This window comes from Dasypus novemcinctus, chromosome 3, assembly GCF_030445035.2.
Source record: "Dasypus novemcinctus isolate mDasNov1 chromosome 3, mDasNov1.1.hap2, whole genome shotgun sequence".
Classification (NCBI taxonomy): Eukaryota; Metazoa; Chordata; class Mammalia; order Cingulata; family Dasypodidae; genus Dasypus; species Dasypus novemcinctus.
Window position 1 is genome coordinate 82,521,894 of NC_080675.1, and position 24,420 is coordinate 82,546,313.

A 24,420-nucleotide genomic window follows, 5' to 3' on the forward strand; every position below is an offset into this window, starting at 1 on the left:
ACAGAAATCTAAAAGCATCAGCTTCTGCTTCCAGTGAGAATCACCAGAACTCACATGTTGCAGGATACTCTGGGGGCTGTGGTTTTCCACTGCAAGATGCTAGTGTCAAATGTCTCTTTCAAGTGAAAACACTATTATCTGACCTCATAGAGCCTCAGACATTCAGGCGGATTCTCCCATCACACATTTGTATGTTTGCTAAAAATAGTTCATAGTTGTTATGGGTTGAATTGTGCTCCCCAAAAGGATGTGCTAAAGTCCTAATGCTTGGTATCTAAGAAGGGTGTCCTTGTTTGAAAATTGGGTCTTTGGAAATGAAGTCAAGTTAAGATGAGGTCAGGATGAATTAGGGTGAGCCCTTATCTAATATGACTGGTGTCCTTACAAGAATAGGAGAAGCGACACAAAGGGGAGAAGGCCATGTGAGGACTGGAGTCAGTGATTGGAGTGAAGCATCTACAGGCTAAGGAATGCCAAGGATTGCTGGCAAACCCCAGAAACTAGAAAAGGCAAGGAAGGATTTCCCCCTACAGGCTTCAAAAGGAGGATGGCCCTACCAACACCTTGATTTCAGACTTCTAACCTCTAGAACTGTGAGGCAATAAATACCTACTACTTTAAGCCACCTGGTTTGTAGTACTTTGTTACAGCAGCCCAAGGAAGTTAATACAATACTTATATATAAGTGGTATAATATCCCCTTTATATACACCTTTTCACTAAGTCAAGCAATTCATTTTTAAACAATATTTTAGCCATGTGACATTCTTAGAAATGCAAGATTACTATTTTATAAAGGAAGTGAATCTTCCCTGTAGTAATCATATACATTTTTCAACAACATACTCCATTATCACATATAAACTTCTTAGCATGCACGTAGGCATGGAGAAGAAATAAAAATACATGAATTGACTCACTAACTTAATTTTCTCTTAAGCTTATTGGATATCTGCATATGGAATGGCAACCCTAGAAAGCCCACACTATTCCCACAATTCTTTCCTGGGAATATTGCTCATTCTGTGTAACAAAAGGAACAGATACTTTTACAAGGCTGTGTTCTTAAAGGCCGCAGAATTAAGGATTTGACTGTGAGAGCCGTGAGTCTTGCAGGCGGACACCCCAGATAACCTCACCCACGTGCATTCCTCAAACAATACTTTTTTGTATGTAAATAGAAAATAGAAAGGAGTATATGGTTTTTGTCCTTAGTATTAAATAGCTGGCTTTTCTTTAGTGCACTCTTAAATTTCTGCACAATGCACAGCCTTCAGCACCCCAAGGAGCATAAACAAAGGATATCAGGCAAGTTCACCTACTCCCACTTCAGAGAACAATGCTTGTTGTTAACTAAGCAATTCCCAGGGCAGATTTATGATTTGTGGAGCCCAGAGTAAGTACTCAGGTTGGATCCTTGGAATCTGGGGTCAGGAGCATGTGGTGGCTGTTCAATCACCAGGGCTTTTAGAAAACATGAATATGCGACCTAAAGTTTGTGCCTGCATGTACACCAGAGACTGTTTAGGCGTTTGGAGAAATTAAAGCACATTAAGGCCTCAAATCAGCTTATTGTTCATGAGCCAAGAATTAACCTTTTCTTTCTTACTCGCAGCTATGCTTTTCCTCTTGTGAATAAATGTCTATTGAATCAAATAAGTCAATGTGTATACATAATATATCTGTGTATAAAAATATCATGATAGAGCAACAAATTATATAGATTGGTGAATTTGAAAAATCCTTTCCCAATTCCTAAACAGAAATATGCCTCTGACTCTTTTCCTGTATTTTTAGACCTTAGATTTTACAAGACTAAATTTTAATCAGTGTACTTTATCCCAAAACTATATAAGGATTGTAGGTCTAGTCAGAACTATAAGAACTTCAAAGATAAATGAAAACAAGTGCATGAAAAGTTGTCTTTCCTCCTGCTTTTTCAAGGAATGTTTTAGCTAAAGTTATATCCGTAGGTTTACATGACACTATTAACATAACACTTAACTCTGGGGAATAGTTTCTCCCCTGTATTGTCTATTCAGGTGTAAAAGTGAAATAGGCTACTGTTTCCATTTTTATGGTTATAATTACTATTAAATTATTAAAAATTATGGAATAGTTCAATTTTATCACAGCCCTTAACTCTTTAATAATCATCTATTAATATAAAAATTAGCCAGAAATGATTTTAAAATTTATATATATATATATATAATGTTTATGTAATTTTAAATTCATTTAGAGAACTTGAATACATGACAACTACTCAACATGATGGGTAATTAGTATAATATAAATACTGCCATATATCTCAGGTTGAACAGAATTGTTGATGGGTCACTGAGGTTTTGGGTCATTTCATATACCATGGACAATTTGATCACTGATTTATTATTCCAAATGACCTTATGTGAAGCTAAGTGGCTAGTGCATGGCCTCTAAATAACTATTAAATATTTTAAGTTTTTCAGGAAAATGATGTTTTTACCAAGTTTCTAATGAGGTTCTAGTTTTTAAAATTTCCTTAAATAGACTTTAAAGTAAACTGTGAAGTTTAAGAAGGGGGTAATACGCTGAAAAAAAATCGTAATTTCTAAAGAAGAAAGCTCAGTGCCATAGAGACAATATACCCACAAAAATACTCATTGGCTTGCTAGGTTGTTTTTCTTTTTAAATAGGGAGTTCTGGGTTAGATGACAAAGGTTGATAAAACTCACAGTCTTCAATTCTGGCACAAATGGAAAATAATATAAATACGTAGTCTATTGAGTTTCCCTTGTCTGTTGGTTAGGGGGGAAATGCCTGCCTACTGGTGGAAAATCACATAAAAAGTAGAGATTAGTAAGAATAAAACAACCAAAAGAATAGTTCCCTACCCATTACTTCCCACTGAATGAACTTTTGACATATCAGCAAACTCTTCTTTCCTCTTGCTGCTGCTGGTGTACTGCTCACTGTACAGTTTGAGGGACATCTGCTCAACAGCATCTCTTTGTGCTTCCAGGTAGCATAGTTGGACCTCAGCCTGGAGAGAGAAACAAAGAGGAAACACTGTTTTAACCCAGAAGGAATGCTTTTCAAGTGAGGTGTAACAACCCAAAGAATGGGAATTGTTCATATCACTCTGATGCTCCTTTTTGGGTTGCATTTAATGCAATCAGCTGGGCATATTACAAAATTATATTTTAGACCTGGATCATATATATTCCTCCTTAAACTATGGTGTGAATAAATAAACTCTTGGAAGACTCAGTAAATACCACAAAAGATCCCTGAGATTATAATACAGTATGACGAAACTTTACATAAAAATTCTGTGAAATTCCTTAATAATATTCTTTCTCATACTGCCACATATGTAACATTTATTTTTAAAGATCCCTATCCAACCAATACATTTTTATAGACACATACTTGGAACAATTCTCCATTATCTTCCTTGAGCAGAATAAAAAAGTCCAATACTAATTTTAGTACCTCCTCCATAGTGACCACAACTTCCTTTATCACATATTTTTTGATTCCCTATATTATTGTCTCAATCATTTTAAAATAGAGAGAATAGTGACTCTGCTTCCATACAGGGTTGAACTGCTATAGCTTTCATAGTTATCTGAGGCTCACTGTGGTAGCAGAGAGGTAGTAAGGTCACCATGCTGTTTTTTATCAAACCAAGGCCAAAAGAATGCTGAATGATATTTGGCATGGAAATGTACTGAGTAGATGCTTTATTTATTGCAGCTGTTGTGATCCCTGTGGCTTTAGGGTTCTCTAGAAGACCAGATGAGATGGGAATGAAGTCTCCTCTGTGGCATGCTTACACGGCAGGAAGGGGAGGGGGCAATGATGAGTTCATGTGCAACCTGGACCGAAAGAACTATTATTTCTTTTAATGTGCTTCACTAAATCCCAGAGCATCCATTAATATTTCTGATAAGCTACTTCTTTAAAATTTAATTACATATCCTCCTAAGCAAAATAGTTCTGGGTCAGCTTTTGGGTAGTAGCCAGAAATTCTGTAACATGTAAGAAAATCTGAGTCAGGCATGACCTTCTACTCTTAGCATCCACAGACAACCAAGGCCTATTGCCTGACACCAATTTTACAGATTCAACCACGGAGAAAAATAAAGAGGGTTAAAAAGTGGCAGCTGCTTAAACAGGCAAATTGGATGTGTCTAAAGGAAATAGGCTGCTCATGAAAAGTAAAGTCTCAAGCCATCCTAGAGTTCCTATATTGTTGCTGTCTCAAAAGGCTAGTTATGAATGTTCTAGATTGCCAAGAAAGAATTTAAAGAAGCTATGGTAAAATTACTAGATTCTCAGAATCAAAGTTTTAGAGATCAGTTCAAAAGTTCCCTGTAAGTTTTTCTTCCACACCCTAGTTGGCTTGAATTAGAATGACTCAAGTAGATTAAGAATTAGATCAGGGACACAGGCTTGGCCCAGTGGTTAGGGTGTCTGTCTACCACATGGGAGGTCTGCGGTTCAAACCCCGGGCCTCCTTGACCCACGTGGAGCTGGCCCACACGCAGTGCTGATGCACGCAAGTGCCACGCAGGGGTGTCCAAATATAGGGGAGCCCCACGTGCAAGGAGTACACCCCATAAGGAGAGCCGCCCAGTGCGAAAGCAAGTTCAGCCTGCCCAGGAATGGCGCCACACACACATGGAGAGCTGTCACAACAAGATGACGCAACAAAAAGAAACACGGATTCCCATGCCGCTGACAACAACAGAAGCAGACAAAGAAGAACACACAGCAAACAGACACAGAGAACAGACAACTGGGGCAGGGGAGGGGGAGAGAAATAAATAAATAAATCTTTTTTTTAAAAAAAGAATTAGATAAAACACTATAAACAAAGTATGGTGTGTATGGAGTATATCCAGTTGGGAAGGAGGGGAGGAGATATAGCTGGAGGGAAGACACAAAGGAAAACACCAGATTTAGCAATATTTAGCATCTTCATTAATGAGCTGGGAAAACACCATGGATTGTAGAGGAACAATACCTAGAGACCTAAGAATATTATATATATAGCAAATCTGAATATAGTCAACAATTAGGAAAAAAAAAACCAGTATATTTTAAAAGAGCATTCAATATTCTTATGTGACAAATATGAGACAGATATTGAGTAGTCAAAGTACTTAAAAAACAATCCTCTTTCCAACACTCCTCCCCTCATACATGTAGAACAATAGGGCATAACAGGAGGCTGTCCCACACTAAGTATTTCTCTTTAAATCCCACTAGAATAATACATCTGTGCTAACAGTGCCAAGGAGCAGGCTTGATCTCCAGGGCTTCCCATTAGCGTTTTTTTGTTTGTTTATTTGTTTGTTTTAGGTAATTTTTTTCTTTATTCTTAAAGGAGCTTTTGATTACATACATGTTACACAGAAAATATAGGGGATTCCAGTCTAAGGACACAGGCTAGACAACTCCAAGTTCTGGGTAAGGATCCCACAAATGTTTGCCACTGGTCACAAAAAAAAGATCAGAAAGAGGAAGGCCAATTAATGTAAACTCAATACCACTATGGAAAAAATCATCAATGTTCATGCCTTTGTGATCCTTAGTCATTTCTGGGTACAAAGGAAAACACTTCTCATATGACAGGGATATGTAGAAAGGAGTTCAGAGAACAACGCTGAGAACAGCTTGAAAGATAATTAGTCATCTTACAAAAATGATTGAAATGTTGCAATCTAAGACTTTTATTGCACAGTATCTCACAGGCATTTGACATAGGAAATTTCCCTGCACTAACAAGGAGATGAATTAGTTGGTCCAGGTCTTTCGTATTCATCTCTATTTCTGTCTCTGTTTTCAGTGATTCATTCCTAGCCTTGATGGTAAAAATAGAACGAAAGTAGTTCCTTCTGCTAAGGTTGAATGGCTTTGCCAGTCTAAATCTCTCTGCAGACTGTCTTAACTTTTTCTCAGACTATATTTCAGTCCAAAGAGAAATTTTTAGGAAAAAATTTTAAAGAAAATACAGTTCTTAAAAAATAGGAACACTAAATCTCTGGGTAAAAGAATTTTATAAGCATCTACAATATTAATGGAGACTTTCTTAAAGTGGCATTGCACAAAAGGAAACATCATCCTGATTAAATAATATTATAGATCTGTAATCAATGGACTTTGCCAACTTACTTGTTAAAAAAAATAAAAGGGACCAAGACTCGATGGTGATGAATCCACCTTTTCTTTCCTGGGTCGTGGGAGAGGCCCATGGTACCATCCATGGGAGCAGGGAGTAGGGGTGGGTATAAGAAATGAATTGGATTTGAGTTTTTTAATTTGAGCAGTGGAATATTCAGAATGGGGTGTTCAGCTAGTAGGTAGAAATATTAAGTCAAATAAATCTAGAGGCAATGACTGACATTAAATTATGACATAAGAATGCCATGGGAGAGAGAGAGAGAGGGCAGTGAGAAGAGAAAGAGGATCAATTCTCATGTAGAGTCAACCTGCATTAACCTTTGGCTGACCCACTGGGATGGGTTCCCAGTCACTCCATCACCCTCCTTCTCTACCATCCCCAAGTTCTGCTGTTTCAGGGATTGATTCTGGGTTTCTTTCCTTTATCAATACTCTCTTCCGTGGCTTAAACACCAACTATTTAGTGATGGCTTCCAAACCCCTCCTTTGAACCCTGTACTTATATATCTAACTGGCCACCTGGCATTTTTACTTGGATTTCCTGTAGGTGTAATTGTTCAAAACAGAATTCTTCCTTAAGTTCTGTTGATTCCTATTCCAAAATCTCTCTCTAGTCTGTCTGGATCTCTCCAATCTGCACTGCTGCCAACTTGATCCAAGCCTCAAACATCTCTCACTGGCAGTATAGTAACTGTCTCCTAACATGTTCCCCTAACCATTTCTCCCCCTCCAATCTTTTTCCTTCCAGTAGCCAGAGTGGTCTTCATAAAATATGAGCTGGTCTCATGCTATTTTCAGACCTAAAAAATAAAATTCTCCCCATGGCATATTAGATTTGGTTTCCATTTACCTCATACCTCATTTTCTACTAGTCTCCATCTTGATCACCATGTCCCTGTCATACTTGCCTTCTTTCAGTTTTTTCCTGCCTCAGAACCATCGTATGTATTGTTTTCTTTCTCTTGGAGCATTCTCTGGCTAATGCCTTCTCATCTTTCAGCATGTTACTTCTCAGAGAGAACTTCCCTGACCACCCTATAAAGTAGATCCACTCTTTTTCAGAATCCTGTTTGTTTTCATCATAGCATATATCACGACTTAAAATTGTGTTTGCTTGTTTACACTTTTTTACTTCTCTATCTCCAGATTCCAAGCTCCATAAGGGACAGCATCTGTCTACTTCACCATTTTGTATTTCCAAGCACCTTGACAGTACCTGAAAAATGATAGTGGTTCAGTAAAAATTGTTGAGGGAATGAATTGTACATTCATGCATCCATCTACTTATTAGTCATATGATCATTGAGCCTTTATCATGTACCAGTATTGCACCTGGCGCTGTGGGTATAAAGAAGAAAATGTGGTCCCTTCCCCTGAGGAGTACAATATGGTAGAGGAGAGGGCCATGCCAACAGATAACAGTGTGCCAAGTGAAATGATTGTGTGGGAGGATGAAAAATAGGTCAACTAATTGCTTGAATGTGGAAAGTGGGCAATAAAAGCTTGATAGAGGTGGCATTTGAACCTGATCTGGAAGTAAAGGTATGATTTTGTCAGGTAAAAAGTGAGTGGGTGTCTTTATAGGCATAGCCCCTTCTTTGTTCAGATGCCCAGACTTTGCATGTTCAGGGAATGGTGGCTGCAGCTTTGGGGTATTTGGATGAAGAGGCCAAAGTGGAAGAGAACACATTTGTGAAGCATGTCATATTAAAGAGTTTGGACATCATCTTGGGCACAAAGAAGCCAACATTATTTCTGCAATGGCCTTAATCTTCCTCCTACTCTCTTCTTCTCTCAAAGCAAGACGGATTAGTCTACATATGCCAATAGACTAGTCCAAAAATGCTCACATAGCTCCTGTCCTGGTATACTCTGAGAACACTGCCTTAAGGACAGAATCAGCAGTTCCCACCAAGAGAAGCCCAACATCCCAAACAGTGGAAATGTTTATGAGACTCCAGTAACCTCTAAAAAACCTTTAACATGATAAAGTTAAAAACATTACCTTCTCACCTGAAGATTAACACTATTGCTTTGCTCCTTATCATTAGTAGCATGTTTCCCCCTTTATTTTTGTATGCACCTAGAGTCTAAATCACTAAGAGATATTCCTCTTCAAATTTAGACAAAAAATTAATAATTTCATCAGGATAAAAACACAGTTTTTAAAAATACTTTATTTAAATTTGGTTTAGTATGTGGTGAAACAAATCATGATCTTCTTTAGTGCTAGAATAATTACTCAAATATCTACTTCCTCTGATCTTGTGTATCTAACTTATGTGAAAATAGTTAGTCCATGACAAATTTGAGGAAATTTCCATCATTCTAACATTCTTTAAGGATCATCAAACATATAGACATTAGCCTTATCCTTGCTATAAAACACTGGCAAAAATAGTAATGATTTCATTATCACTTCATGTCCCAGCACCCTTTGTTGGGTTAAACATCCTGAGAATGTTAAAATTAATGTTAATGCATTGTAGGTCTCTGCTTGTCTTACTGCACTTCTACCCATCTACTTGCTTTTGGATCCAGGTCCTCTGCATTCCCTCTGGTTTCTATGCATGAACTGTCCACATTTCTTTTTTAAGGGCAATCCCTGCCCACCTCCCTCTCTTCCCCCCGTCACCCCATACATCAGATTCCCCTCCCATCTACACAAAGACATCAGCTACAAATTGCACCTCTGTCCTGCATCATCAAGTTTTTCCTCTCCACTGCATCATTCCCATGAATATACTGGCAAACAAATATACTGTTCTTTTTTCTGTGGTTGAAAAAAAGGAAAAATAATCCTTTGACACTAATTGACATGAATCTTCCTCCAGCTACAGGCCCATTCCTCTGTTGTCCATTATAACAAAACCACTTTTACAAGAGTTATCTATACTTCTCGTTCCCAATTCCTCTTCACTTTGCTCTTGAATACATTCCAAACAGGCTTTGGTTCCCGAAACTCCACTGAAGTTGCTCAGCCAAGGTTACCAGTGACTTTTACCTTCCCCATGCCAGCAGTCAGTCCTCAGTCCTCCTCCCAACTGGACCTCTCTCAGTATTTGTCACAGCTGGTCACTCTTCAGGGTACCACATTCTCCTGATTTCCTTGCTGGCTGCTACTTTTTAGTCCCTTTTGATAGTTTTTCATCTCCCCAACATCAAAACCTTGGCATGTCCCAGATCTCCTGGCCCTGTTTCCTCCTAGTCTTGTAGCTTCACAATCGATAGACTCCACTTACCCCTGCATTCACATTTCTAGCCCAGATGTCCTCTGAGTGTTTGCCCAGGGCAACCAACTGCCTTGTCCACTCTCTACTTGGATATCTGCTACATTTCTTTAATGTGACATATCCAAAACCAAATTCTGGTGACCCTCTTCCAAAAACCCTTTCTCCTCCATAGTTTTCTCAGTAAAGTTATCCCCAGTCTTCCAGTTGCTCAAGCTTAAAACTGTGGTTTCAGACTTGACTTTCCCCTTCCCTCATACTTCTTGTCTATTATAAAGTAAATCCTGTCAGCATTAATTCTATTTATCCAGAAACTGAATAAATAGCTCCATTGCCTCATACCTGGGTTTTGAAATAGCCTCTTCCATCCTTGCCCTCTTCAGACTGTTTTCAAAAAGTAGCCAGAATAATCCTTTAAAAATGAGAGTTGAAACATTTCAATCCCAAGCATCCAATGGTTTTCTAACCTTCTCTGAGTAAAATGCAGTGTTCGTACAGTGGCCTACATGGGCTCTCCTCACGTCTCAGACTCATCTCCTACTATGCCCCCTCCTCTGCGCCATTTTAGCCACACTGGCCTCCTCATTGTTCCTCAGAATTTCCAGGCATAGGCTCATTTCAAGGACTTTGCACTGGCTCTCTCCTCTGCCTATTATGTTCTTTCCATAGATACATGCAAAGCTTGTGAGAATGGAGGCTTAATATCTTAAAGACTGACCGCTGTATACTGGCCTCCCAGAAGGGAAGCTGGCTTCCTGGAAAGTTCCTTAAACATAAGCTTTGGCCTAGTGTTTTAGCTAATCAATCCTGATCAGAGGCTTGGACCCCAGCTCCTAGAGGAAGGGATGATGCATTCTCAAAAATGAACACTGATTTGATGAATGCTGCCACTAGCTTGCTATCACTTGCTGCAACCACAAGTCTTGGCCATAGGCCCCTGACCATACCAAGAGAGACACTGATGCTACCCCTAACCATCATTGCCTAAGTACAGAGCAGGGCTAGAGTTAAAGCTCTACCTTGTCAGGTTGATATTTTGTATCCTCTTATTGCTCTTGTATACTTTGCTTACCCTAGTAACTGCAGCTTAAAAGTCTCGCAGCCCTCTCCTGCTTTGAACTGCCTTAGCTAAGGGGCAACCAGCACACTTTCCACTGAGCCTATATCCATTAGCTTTCCCCCAGGATCACTGATTCAGAAGAGTTGGTGAGTATGCTCAGTTCATTTGCTCTTGTTAACATGACAGCCTGCTCCCTCACCTTCCTCAGCCAGGTCTTCCCTGACCAGGCTACTTAAAACTGTAACTCATCCCCAGCTGTAGCAACTTTTATCCTCCTTCATACATATTTATCATATGCAGCCAAAAAAAATGCTATTTATTTTGTTATTGTCCATCTTCCCCCAGTGGATTGGGAGCTCCATGAGGGCAGGGATTTTTGCCCATGTGTTCACTGCTGGATCCCCAGCATGGGATATGGTAAATGAAAAGCACTTTATACAAACAGGCTGAATAAATTTTACAGAATTTGAAAATCCAAAATGCTTTACTAAAACATACATTTTTATGTATGTAGCCTCAGCCTGATTTTTAAAAACCTTGGCTTCATTCATTCTCCCTCAGAAAGAAGTCTATTTTTTTGAAAGAGAGAGAAAAATATTAGAATACATAACTTGCTTATTATTCTCTTTTTAAAAAAAGAAGAAAAGAAAAGCTTCTTTAATTCAAGTGTCACTCAGTCTTTTAAAGGAGGAGTGTCGTCAACGCCACAGGTTGCATGTGGAAGAATCTGCACTAACTCAGGTGGATCACAGGGATCTTTTACTACAATGAGGGAAAGTCCTACTTATTCTGGAAATGATTTTGTCATTTGGGGATATTTCCCTACTTTTACTATGCAGTCTTTTTTTTTTTTTTAACCTTTATTGCTGTATCTCCCAGCACTTGCCTTTTCCTTCTCTTACACAGATATTTACTATTCCTGATTTCCTTCCTTCCTGTGGCAACCCTCCAGTGCAACTTGCCCAGATTGATTCCTTTTTCTGGAAACACCTTCAGGTTTCAAGAACTCTCACAAGTCCTGCCAAGGACTTCCAAGGTTGATTAAAACACATGGAAACCTCCCTGCTTTTGTTTGGCAGTGTTTGCCTGAATTTAGAGTTGTCACTTCTAGGTTCTTTTGCCCCCTAAGATGCTGATAATTTCGGCATTTTTGCTCTTGCTGTTCTCTTGTTGGTAGTTCATAATTCCCTAAAATAACTCACCTTTGGGATTGACTTTAAAGTGCATAAATGAAATCATTAAGGACACTTATTCATGATTAACTACATTCTCACGAAATATGACTAACACTTGGCATTACCACAAATGAGAATCTTACATTGTTCTGCCATGACAGAGTGGAGGGAGCCAAACTGTCTTCTTCTATAGAGTTGGAACAGGGAGTCACAGGACTAAAACGAGCAATGCATTTCTTTAAGCTAATGTTGATTAAGGACTGTCCTTTATTCATTCAGCAAATATATCCTGAGAGTCTCTTCTGTGTAAGGCATTGTGCAAAATTCAAATCAGGTCAGATATGGTACCTGCCCTCAGGGAACTTATAACCTAGAATTACAGGAAAAATCATACTAATAAGAGCTAAAAATTTCATCCTAGGATAAGTCCAATACCACCTTCCAATAATGTTGCCAAAGGAACAGTAAGTTTGTTAGAATAGTTCTTGGATAGGAGACATAAAAATATTAAAAACTATAATTTACCCATTGTTAAAGATATTTAAGTATTATTACAGCAAAGACTATTGTGTATACTAATCTCTGTATATTAGGATTCAAAAGTTCTATGACTATATTGGCAGCTCCCAAGAACCTAGCCTCAGGCTTTTCAACGTTTCCTTACAGGCCTTATGGTCAATGAAATCATTGAAAACTGCAAGATATCTGATTAAGTAAAAAATATTACATTTGTATCTTTAGGGGGTCATCTTTATTTCTATTGGCTTGATGTTGTTCGCAAACCATTAAAAAATATTCACTTCATAATGTTTAGGAAATTCAATTCTAAAGCTATGTCCTTAATGATGCTTGTTAAGTGGTAAGCATTTAGATAAAGTGGGGAAATTAACATTAACACTATTTCTATTATTTCTTCTGCATTTGTGTGTACAGAAAAATGTTCTCTTCCTCCATTTCAGAGGGGAAAAGTGATTCTCATGATGAACAAGATGTTTATTAAAAAATAATAACTTCCATCTAACAAACAAAAAGAACCAAAAAATCCCATAAAGAACAGGATTGCACTCGTGAAGAGCTTTATCCGCACCCCCTGCCCCACTTCCTCTTTCTAATGCAAGTAGTTAAACTTATTAAAAATTCAGTATCCGTGTCATGAGATATTGTGGGGAGGGAGTAGGATTACACTGTGTGGACTGGAGGGATGATTAGAATTTTCCATGTCTCTCCATTATTGTTTCCTTAGCAAATCTCTGCACGCTGACATAGGCCCCAAGTCCGTGTTTATATTCTATGACCACGTCCTTATTCCCATCTTCCAAAATCCACTACAGCAAATCCTTATTTACTTTCTGGCAGAAACTAAAAATTAAAGATGTACAAAGCGAAGATACAATCTTAGCTTCTCTTGCCCTGCAGGACTGGCAGTTCCTTCCCAAAAACAATTATGCTGGCAAAAACTGCCATTAACTGTGACTACGATGTACACTCCAGTTCCTTTAAAACTCTATAAAATAGTTGTCCTTCGATGGTGATAGAAAGGAAGGAATGAAGCAGGAGTAACAAGAATTACTTTACATACTAATAACAATTTAGTTATCAAAACAGAATCGAACAAGTGTGCCTTTATACTGCTCTTTTACAATGTTAGCCTCCTAGGGCTTTAGTAATCAGGCCCATAGCTCAGGAATGCATGTAGCACTCAGCCAGTGCCTATAGCCTCATTTCAAAGAGAATCATGCAAACCGACATCCACCCTGTCAAGAATCTCGACTTTGAGCTGCTAATGTAGAATAAAAATCAATATAAATTTTGATCATCTGATGAATATTTACTTCTTTCTTTAGTGTTTGGGGATTTAGAATTGAAAAGTGCTGAATCAAGTCATTTTATTTTTTTGTGTGTTTGTGCCAACACCAATTTACTACCCTCCAGAAAGTTCCTGAACAAGATGTCTCAGGTGGCATGTGTGTTGGTTTTTCCTGTCAATCATAACAGTATGTCAGTAGGGAACCATAATCATTTCCCTTTCATATGCTTAGTGTTCCAAAAAGGAATATTTTGATTACTTCCCAGGAAAAGGTAAACTTTCTCATTTAGACCTACTATCGTAATTCTAGGTGTCTGTTGTTTCTGGCATTTGGCTGAGCCTAAATTGATACCATCTATTAAAAGTTAAACACTTCATTTTAGGCTCCACAGATCACAAACAATAAATGAGTTTACAAATGGGTTCCTCTGCAAGCAAAATTCAGTATCACCCCCAAGACAAAGAGCATTTACAGAATCTGCCATCTTTCTCCATGCATATTTGGAAAAACCACAAGAAGATACCAACTGACTGCTCTAATAGCAAAAAGACGTCACAATAAAAAAGACTTCACATTTTCATTGTAAACAAAAAGAAAATGGACCACCGACAAATGACTCCAAAAAGCTTAGCCACTGAAATATGATTCTAGTTTGATTCTAGTTATATGAGTAAAGCTGTCATTTTATTATACATGCATCCATATTACAGAGAGACACTCAGGATAAAAGTCTACTACACTTAAATAATGTTCCCATAGTGATTTTTAAAAATAATGATCTTTTCCAATTTGAAGAAGACTAATAATTTGCAAGCACCAAAATGGCAAGCTATCCCTATTTTTTAAAAGATCTCATGTGACCTAGCGGCAGAAGACTTAATATTAAAAAGAAATTGTTGCTGGTTCTTATAAAGTAAATAAAAATGGCAGCAGCTGCCTTTCCCAAGGACGATAGAGTGTTGGACAATCACTAGATATTATGTAGACAGATGTTTTAAATAAAATAAAGTATTTAGATTGCTAGATACCTTGCTAGATATGAAGGCAATTATAGGATGTCTTTGTTAAATTACATTTTTCATTTTTGTGAGGAGAAAAAAAGAATTGTCCTGGAAACAGTACCAACAGGAAATGATCCTATATCTAAAACAGCTGGAGACTGTAACTAATATAAATTTACTTGAAAATAAAAATGCTGTGTGCCTCTGGAGACATGCAGTAACATGTCATAAAAACAGATGAGAAAATAAAAGTATTTAAAAGGAGAAAATACATTTTATCTAGATAATATACTGAGATGTGATCCACTGATAAATGAGAAATACTTGAAGACAAAGAGAAGAAAATCAGGAGAACCATTTTAAACTTATAATAGATATCTTATTTAAAAGTTTATTTGTAGGAAATATTACATTCCTAGGAAAAAAACATTTTGCTTTTTAATATATTGGTTATTAATCAAGTCACTAAAATTACAATAATAAGGTAAAGGCAGTAATTGTGTTTAACTGGGAAATGTAATGGAAGCAGAGGATGCTTATTGTGAGTAAGGCAAGGAGCCCAAATATTGGATAGGTATTTTCCAGTAATTCTCAAAGCCATATGTGACAGTCTCCAAACAGGAGATCCTCACTCTCCTTTCCTACCACCTATCCCCTCTGCTGTTAGCTGTTGGAAACCCATCCGAATTGGAAAGCCATCTGAAAAACTAATCCATAACAAGCATTTGTGGGTATTTACATCTTAACATAGTACACATCTCCATGTTCATTCAATATTCAATATTTCAATATTTTTCACTTAGAGCCTGAAATTCATTTGCCTACAAGATAAGTTGAAGAAAGGCTAGGGGTAGAAATCTATTTGCACAGCTGGGGTGGAGAGAGTGAGAAAAGCACCACCAAATCGTGGCTGTCCACCTCCCTCACCTGTGCCTAAGACTCATCCTGACCTGGCTCCTAGGGGTCCAGGTTCAAGTACATGGGGTTTCCTATGGGGCCCCATCTTTCATAGCCAGGAAAGATTGCAGAGCCTCGGAAGTTGGTTTATGCTGACCAGACAGGAGATCCCAAAGGGATGGGTCTGAAGGAGGAAAGCAGGATGAGGGGAATAGAGAGTGGACAAGTGAGGGGGGGAAAGTAAGTGTGTATAAGTGTGATGAATGATTATCTGAAAGTGCCCACAAACCCAAAATGAAGTGTTCCTAAAATCTTGTCTTAAATAAAATTCTCTTGTAGGTTGAAATCATAATAATATACTAAAAAATGAAACTCCAAGACCGAATCTAAAACTAAAAATGTATCTAACAACTCTTCTCTCCTTTCTACGAGCCCACCAAATATTATACAGGACTATTGAAGCTATTTTCTGATAGATCTGTGACAAAGCCACACACACACATACACACACAGACACATGCACACACAGAACTTGGCAACAGCAATTCCCATGCAGTATGGCTATATAGATTGAGCATCACTGCTGCTTAGAACTTGTAAGCCTTGCCTTCTTGCTTAGCTGTTTCTGAAAATGTTCACTAAGCTCTTTGATATTCTATCTGGAGGAGACTGAAAAAAAATTTTCACATTATTTTCTTCTTTCTCCAATGATTTGTTTCCTAATCACCAGGCATAATGCTATTTTATATTACTTTAAATAAGTATATCTTCTCACTTTTACTTACCTCAATTATTATATCTTTAACTAATATTTCTTAATCTTGGGGCCAGAGTGAAAAAATGAGCTATGTCTATCTCTAAAGCCAAAGGCTAGTTATAAAAGGATTTTGAAACAGCATTCTGTCCAAGAAAGGCATATTTCAACCAAAATTGCTCATGTACTATTATTCTATATTTCCCCCTCGTGTGTAAGATAAAACAAGGGTGTTTATTAGGTGCTACACTTGAAATCTACTTAACGGAATGATCTGACCTCAGTTTCCAACCATATGTTGCAGATACCCCTCTCCTTGGGCACCAGAGTCTTCAAGGGTCTGTCCTGTCTGACCTTCACTGCCAATCACTCCAGCCTCCTGCTGGGCTGCTCTCACTCTTGCCCACACACTGCAGCTATACTTGACTTCTTTCAATTCCTTGACTGAACCAAGCTCCTTCCCACCTTGGACATGCTGTTCCCTCTGCCAGTCATTTTCCTCCTCTCCTCTGAACAGCTAGCACTTTCACATCCTTTAGGTTTCAGTTTAAATGTCACTTCCTTCCCTGCCATCTTATCTAAGGTAGGTATCTCGTGTTATTCTCTCTCTCAGGCCTTATCTATTTTCTTCCTAACGTTTACTATAACTTACAATTATATTTATTTGGTTGTGTGTGTGATTTTTGAAACTTGTTTACATGTTTGTTGTTTTTGGTCCATATATCTCACTGAAATATAAATTCTACAAGGGCAGAGATCACATCTGTTTGATGATAACTGTATCCCCAATATCCAGAAAAGTGTGCTAAATGAATGAATGAATGAATGGATTGCTGAGTGAAGGTTCATGAACTACCTCAGAATAAGGCTAGAAAGAGAGGTGATGTCCTTGTAGAAAGCAGAGATCTTTGGCTGTTGCTGACAAACACTTCATGTTGTCAATCTGAGAGGTTAGATATGAATGGTCTTATTACAAAGACTTCCTGAGCATTCATCAAAGGGATGCTTTGACCAAAATCTCCACAGATACTTTCAGTTTAAGAAGTAGATTAGATGAATGAGTTCAAGTGTTCATGGGACATTGTCACAGTGGGTGGATATCCACACAATAACTGAAAGAATACTGAATTCCCATCCTGGGGAGTTCTGATATATTCTCTAATGAGACAGCAAGAATCCCCCCAGTACAGGGATACCTAGTGAAGGAGGATGGATCCTTGCACCAGGCCCTTGATATTGATGATTGTACTTATGAACCTTTTCTTTTGAAATTGAAACTTAGCCTAGTATTATATGTTGCCTAAAGTTACCTCTTGAGAGCCTCCTTGTTGCTCAAATGTGGCCAAACTATCTCTAAGCCAAACTCAGCATATAAATGCACTACCTTAAGTGAGATATAACTCCTGGGGATGAGCCTTCCTGGCACCAAGGGATTATTGCCAAGCACCAACTAGCAATGCATCTGGAAAAATACCTTGACCATAAGGGGGGAATGGTAAATGCAAATGAGTTTGTATGGCTAAGATTTCAAAATGAGTTAGGAGGTCATTCCAGAGATTAAGCTTATGCATGCCTCAGCATTTTCCCATTGACTGCCACAGTAAATATTGCCTCAAATAGCAAAGGTCCTGAGGGCTCCAGAGACAACCAGACACTATAGGTAGGGCTGACAGCTCAGGATCGGTAACCTGTCAGTGGGTCTTACCTTGGAACTTAGCTTCCCAGTGTGACAGAGTTGGACCCATTTGTGGTTTCCCTTCTGCCCCTTCTATTTGAACCTATATTTAGTACTAGAGTTGATAGTTTTATGTCCAAGAGACTTAAATCTTTGGCCTGTCCATGTGCCATTTGGGCCCTGAATCTCAGCAAAGTTGCAACACCTAATTTTCAGTTCACTGGACTCACATATGACAACTAACAAGGTGATGATGATGATCCCAAGGATCAGAGAGAGTTTATAACTGCATGCAAGAGAGTTCCAGCCATCTGCCCTATGGGATCTAAGCCCGCTGTCAATTAGAGGCAGAGTGAGCATCACCATTCCCAAATCATCAAGAATGAGGAATGAACAACTGTCTAAAGTAGACTTATTATTATTCTACTACAGACTTATTATGATTCTAGCAGGGAAAAACTTTTATCATTGATATGGAGGCAGTGGCCATTGGAGGTTTTGAGGGGAGGGAGAGGGAAACGTAGGTGTATAATAATATGAAGGCATTGTTGGGACATTGGAATTGTCCTTCATGACATTGCAATGATGGACACAAGCCATTATATATTTTGTCATAACTTACAAAATTGCACGGAACAGAGTGCAATATGGTTAGTGGCAATGTTTCACTATGTGTTCATCAATTGTAACAAATGTACCACACTAATGAAGGATGTTATTAATGTGGGAAAGTGTGGGAGGGACAGGGAGTGGGGCATATGGGAATCCCCTGTATTTTTAATGTAACATTTATGTAATCTAAAGTTTCTTTAAAATAAATAAATAACTAAATTAGTAGATTAGAGTTTAAGAATTACAAACAGGACAACCCTTGGAGAATACCAAGCATCTATGTTACACATTTTAATTTAAAGTGATGATGCTTAGTTTTAGCAGGTCTCTATGACACTTTAATCCTGGAGATAAAAGACCCATTTAAGGTTTGGGGAAAATCTATAAATTCCACACAGTAGTGGCAAGTGGAATTCTCATAGTCATAGTAGGGAAGAACAGTTGAACATTACATAACAGTTAAGATCAAATCATGAGGAAGCAAGGGAAAATGAAACTGCTTAATAAATGGTCAAACTCCCTAAAATGAGCTCACAGATACTCCAAAACCCATATAATTTAGCTGCCAATTATCAAAGGGGAGAAGAATGGAGCAATTCATCTCTTTCAGTGCCAACAATTTTTCTTCAATTTTCACTTCTTCTATTTAGGATGGAAGTATGAGATATTTCATGTCCTAAAAGAAAACATGTTTTTTGGATGACTGTCAACATATAAATATCAATTATAAATGCAATTATACTCTCAGGTATTAGTCAGGCTGCTTTTCTTCACATAGAATGGTGTTAGAACTAATTTAAGGGGTGGGGGATGTTATAGTTATGCCTTCTATTATAATCAGGCTAGAAGTTATTTCCTGCCGTTCTTGATATGACAACCTCTAGTAGCTTATCTCATCTTTTACATGATACGTTAAACTACTCTAAGCTGGGAAACCAGATAACTAAGGTTGTAATAAATATATTCAAACCAAGACTGAGTAGCCTTTGAGTAGGAGCATGAGATGTCTCATCTCTGAATAAATTGCATGAACTTCTAGGCACTGAATTTTCAGCAGCATTGGCTTTTCAGGTCATTCATTTTGCTTTTCTGATGTAGCTTACATAATTAAAATCTATCATGCAAGTAACATCTGTAAGTATAGTTCTATCAAGATTTGGAGAAAGAACCAAGAAGAAGAAGTTCTAAGCTTAGGAGAACTTCTGGGAGGCATGAAATTTCTATGATTATGGGCAGTTGAACCAATCGTTATTGTGAAATGACATTAAAACTCTTTTGGTGATATGCTTTTGCATGTGGCTTTCAAATCACAGTAGTTAAGACCCTTGTATCTAAGTCATTATACCTACTATTAGCCAGCCTGCTCAATATCAGATCTACTCCCAGTATAAGTAAATTTCCCTTTATGATTGGCAACATGAGAAAAAGCCTACCTATGAGGTTTCCCTGAGCAAATCTTCAGCCAATCATTTTTCTAAATAAAAATCAAATAACAAGGAATCTTTTAGTGATTGCCATTTTATGCAGAATAAAATTCAAAAAGTTTAGCAAAGTATCCAAACACCTCTCATAGTTGGATTTCAGTCTCCCTTTCCCTGACTGCTTCCCGCCCCCCGCCACCATGACTTCTTTTACTGCCAAATAGCAAATCCCATTTATGTTCATGTTATAGCAAACTATGTCCTCCCATATGCACAGCTTTTCTACCACTGTTTTCCAGGCTTTCCTCCATTTCTGTAAGCCCACATTCCACACATTCCTCTAGGTACAGTAACCTGTCACCTTACTTGAATTCCCAGGACACGTGATCTGCCCTTCTATTATAAAACATCGCTTCCTGCATTATAGAGATGCATGACTCCTCTAGTCTATTAGATTTTTTTTTTTAGTCTATTAAATTTTAACCTCCTCAAGAGCAGGATACAAGCCATATTTGTTTTGATATCACCCACAGGAACCTGACACATAACATAGCAGACAGTCAATAATTATTTGCTGGATGAATGAAAGAGAAAAGAAGTGGATTTGGTATGGCTTCTTTTCATCTAAGAAGGGCTTAAGATAGCCTTTTAAATAATCATTTCAAAAAAGAGTTCAAGGTTAGCCTGCGACATCTTATTGTGCCAGAAGACAAGGAAACATGGGAACATATTAAAGGGCACAATAGCTATCCTGAAGAGGCTTCCATTGGGCAAATTTAAGATCATCTGAGCATCAGAAAGAAGTATTATAATAGATTGGCATATTGGATAAATAAAAATAAATGAGTCTATAATTATACTCAATAGAGAGGAAAGAAAAAAGTGCTACCATTGAAGGTGACTATTATACTAACTCCTTACTCCAAAAATTTGTAAAGAAAAGGGGGAAATTGGGCACTGTCCTTGCTTTTTAAAAAAGATCTATAGCTCTTCTAAAGTTGATGAAATAAAACTTTACTTTATATGAAAAAATTCCAGTTAAATATGTGAAAGAAATAGTAGAACTAGAAAATCACCATTTTGCAACCCCCAAGAAATCACTGATTACAGCAAGAATCAACATTGGATTCTAAATCTATTAAGCAAATCTTTGTTAGGGAGCCAAATATTCACAGGATGCAAAAGCACTGCCCCCAGATTACCTGCTAATTATAAGAGAAATCTCATTTCCACAAAGAAGGTATCTAGCTGCCACTACTTTAGCATTACAAATAGTGGACATATATGATGGAAGGATATATGAAGCCACACCCATGAAGCGTTTGTGACAAAAATGTTTAACCTGAATTCAAGCAAGACTCTGGACCAAATTTTTGGTTCATAGAAAATAGCAGGTAGAGGAAAAAGTTATAAGACATAAGGAAACAATCAGACAAATCTAGAATGTAAAACATCCCACGAGATGATTTGCCTGACTTCTTCAAATTGGTATGTAAGGGCTCTTGGGGCCTCGGTTTGAGTGAAGTACTGAGGTAAAAAAAAGATATATATATATATCTCAATCGGAATGCAAGATGACAGTGAAGAACAAAGTCATTTTGTATTGGCATTAAATGCACCACAGTCTTCAATACGTTACTCTGCAGTTTGAGTGCCAGCTCTAAGAGAAAACTGTAATTTTTAAAAAGGATAAACATTTTACTTTCAGTGAGAATTCCGTATCCAAAATGATTTGCTCTGTCAATTTATTGGACATTTTTAAAAGAACTCTAAAAGCTTATATTTTACATAATTAGATACTTATATTTTATAGTTCTATCCCACATAATCTATTCTCCTATGAAATAAGTATTGATTTTGCCCTCTTATTTGAAAGAGTATGCAAATTAACAGATTAATTTGATGTGATAATTCTGGGTTCACTATCTTTCACTAACATCAGGTTACTATTCTCTGGGTACCTGGATAAATGATTAAATCATCATTGAGAGCACTGTTCTGCTTGATCAGGAATCACTTACTAATAGGATACTGATATTTATTTCTATAATAAATTACATTTTTACATTTATATTTTTATAGTTTGTAACATGATTCACATATATGACCTCATTTGATAATTATAACAAACGTGTGCTGTGCATGATGAGATCAAGTATTATTATCCTCACTAAACAGATGCAGAAAGCAAAGATCAAATAAACGAGTTTGTCCAAAGTGACATGGCTACTGAGGAGGAGCCAGGAGCTCTGATTCCAAGTGCAGAGCTTTTACTACTAATCATTCAAGTACCCTCCCTAGCCAGTGGTCCTAAAAACCATGGTTTCCAATTCCAACCAGTCTCAGATTAGGGCAGCTAAAATAGCTGGGCTGTGACATGAGGTCTACTGTATAAGAGACATATGCCAATCACTTTGCATGGCTCAATGTACCTCATCCTGTGATTCTTGGACTCAGTCAGAACTCTCTGCTCCCGTTGCCTCCAGAAATGACTTCGATTCTGCGACTTTGGTGACTGTGCACCACCAAAGTGTGTTCCTTGTCTACACACTCTGATTACCTTATTCTGTTGTAGTTCACACTCAACCACCTCATCACTCTTTCCCTCCATATGTCCAGGGTGTGCCAGCAATGCAGCCACACTGCCAGGATCTTATTCTTGTCGATTATCAATTCCCAATGTTAATATGATTATCATTAGTATGAATCACTGATATGTAGAGTTCATAGAGGGGCCTGTGACAACTTGGAAGTTTAGAGCTAGGGTTGCAGTACATGTTGTGCCTTGACTTCTCTGTACTTTTTCTCCTTGCAATTCCTTTTTGGAGACACTTCTCCTCTTCTGCTCTGACCTCCTTTCTGCCCTCTTGGCCACCATTTCTCTGAACTGCCTCGCCAGGGCTTTCATGCATGTGCTGTCCTAATTCAACAGTACTTGCTCACCCCTTTCCCCTTCTTTGGTTCCCCATGCCCTCCTTTCTTCCCTCCTTCCTCTGTAGTTGGATTCTACCTGGCTCTCTGCTCACAGCAACCGGCTTTATCTAGTGAGGGCAGCTAAACCCTAGATATTTCAAAACTAAGAAGGTCAGACCCTGCTTACAGTGAAATTATTCCACTCCTTGTTAATATTTTGTCTCAGTCAAGGGCCCCAGGGCAGGACAAGCACTGGACCAACAAAAAAAGTAGTTGAAAAATTAAGAGTAAAAATGGCATTCAGTCCAATGATTAAGGCGGGAGTTAAATGAGGGGAGATGGGACATAACATTTATTGAAAGGCTGTGCTTTTAACAATCTCACTTAATCTTCTCAATATCAATATCATTTTCGGGCTGGCACCCACAAAATTCAGTCATCTCCTAGTGCCTATTCAGATTTCTCTTTCTTTCCTGATACTTCTAGGTTTACACACTACAACACAGGCTGCATGGAGCAACTAACTTGTCTGGTAACCGGTGACATAATCTGCCTTGTCATATAGTGGCCTTTTTTAAGTAGCCTTGTCCCCCCAAATTCCACTATTAACCCCATTGGAAACATTGTCCTCACTGTTCCTGCTCTGTAGTTCCCAAAATGTCACTCATCCTGTCGTGAGCCTTGTAAGGTAGAGAGGCTTTGAAAAGTTAGGTGATCCTTGTGAGAAAGTGAATGAGTGAGCAGTGAAATTAGACAGTCAAGAACAATTGGATGGAGTGAGGAAAAAAAAGAATATATATAGAGCCAGAAAAAAACAAAAAGCCTTTTTATATTTCATTTAGGTTCCTTCCAGAAAAGCCATAAGGTAGTAAATTAAGAAAGAAGAATGGTGAATTGAGTCATTAAATAGTCTACTGCCTTTACCCCAGTTTAATTAGTGTTTCCATATTCTCTGAACACCTAACCTTTCCATATACCTTCAAAAATCCCATGTTTTAAATATTATTCATAATTTGGTTATGAATCAAATATCTTCCTAAGGCTGATTCCAGGTCCATTTTGTCCATTAAAAAAAAAAAAGTGTATTCTTATTTAGGACTTGGGGAAAAAGCAAATTAATTTTCTAGGATCCTTTTACCAGGTATAAAATCACGTATTTCCAGAATTCCCTCAAATTCCTAAACTAGACCAACTCGTTCCCACCAACTGAAACATCAGAGCTTCTTTCCAGGATTTTGAGTGATTGCTTCACGATTAGGAAAAGCCCAGCACACCCATTAGGTTATCACTTCCTACCAGATATTTTCCAGATGTTCTTGATGCCTTTCTGCTAATGCTCTACCATCTGCCACCTTAATGGTGACACAATGGGGAGTGGATGGTTTGGTGACTTTGCTCTCCGAGTTGTAAAGACCTGGACCATTGCCTCTTCCTTAAAAATTCTGATCTGCACATTTGTTACATTTCTCCAACTAGTTGTTCCATTCTTCCACCAACTAACCAACCAACCTTGGGCCAGTTATAATATGAAACAAATGGATGCTGCCTAGCACACACTGAGCCTGCCTCACCCTTCATTACTGGGCACATTCACAGCTCATTGCCAGCTCTCCTATGTCCTGCCCGTCAGGTCAAAAGCTGACATCTTGCCCAAACAATACCATTCCCTTTCACTTTTTTTCACTAACATGCCAATAGCA

The 24,420-nt window shown here is 38.0% G+C and overlaps 1 protein-coding gene across 10 annotated transcripts in view; it reads right to left on the reverse strand.

The window, feature by feature from the left end:
* The window catches only part of AKAP6 (A-kinase anchoring protein 6), a 635,729-nt gene that overhangs the window by 142,170 nt on the left and 469,139 nt on the right, over window positions 1–24,420 (reverse strand). For all 10 annotated transcript variants that reach the window (XM_058293576.1, XM_058293584.1, XM_058293582.1 and 7 more), the window contains one exon: window positions 2,877–3,025. In XM_058293576.1, the coding sequence (XP_058149559.1) occupies window positions 2,877–3,025 (149 nt within the window). The remainder of the gene's footprint in view (window positions 1–2,876; window positions 3,026–24,420) is intronic.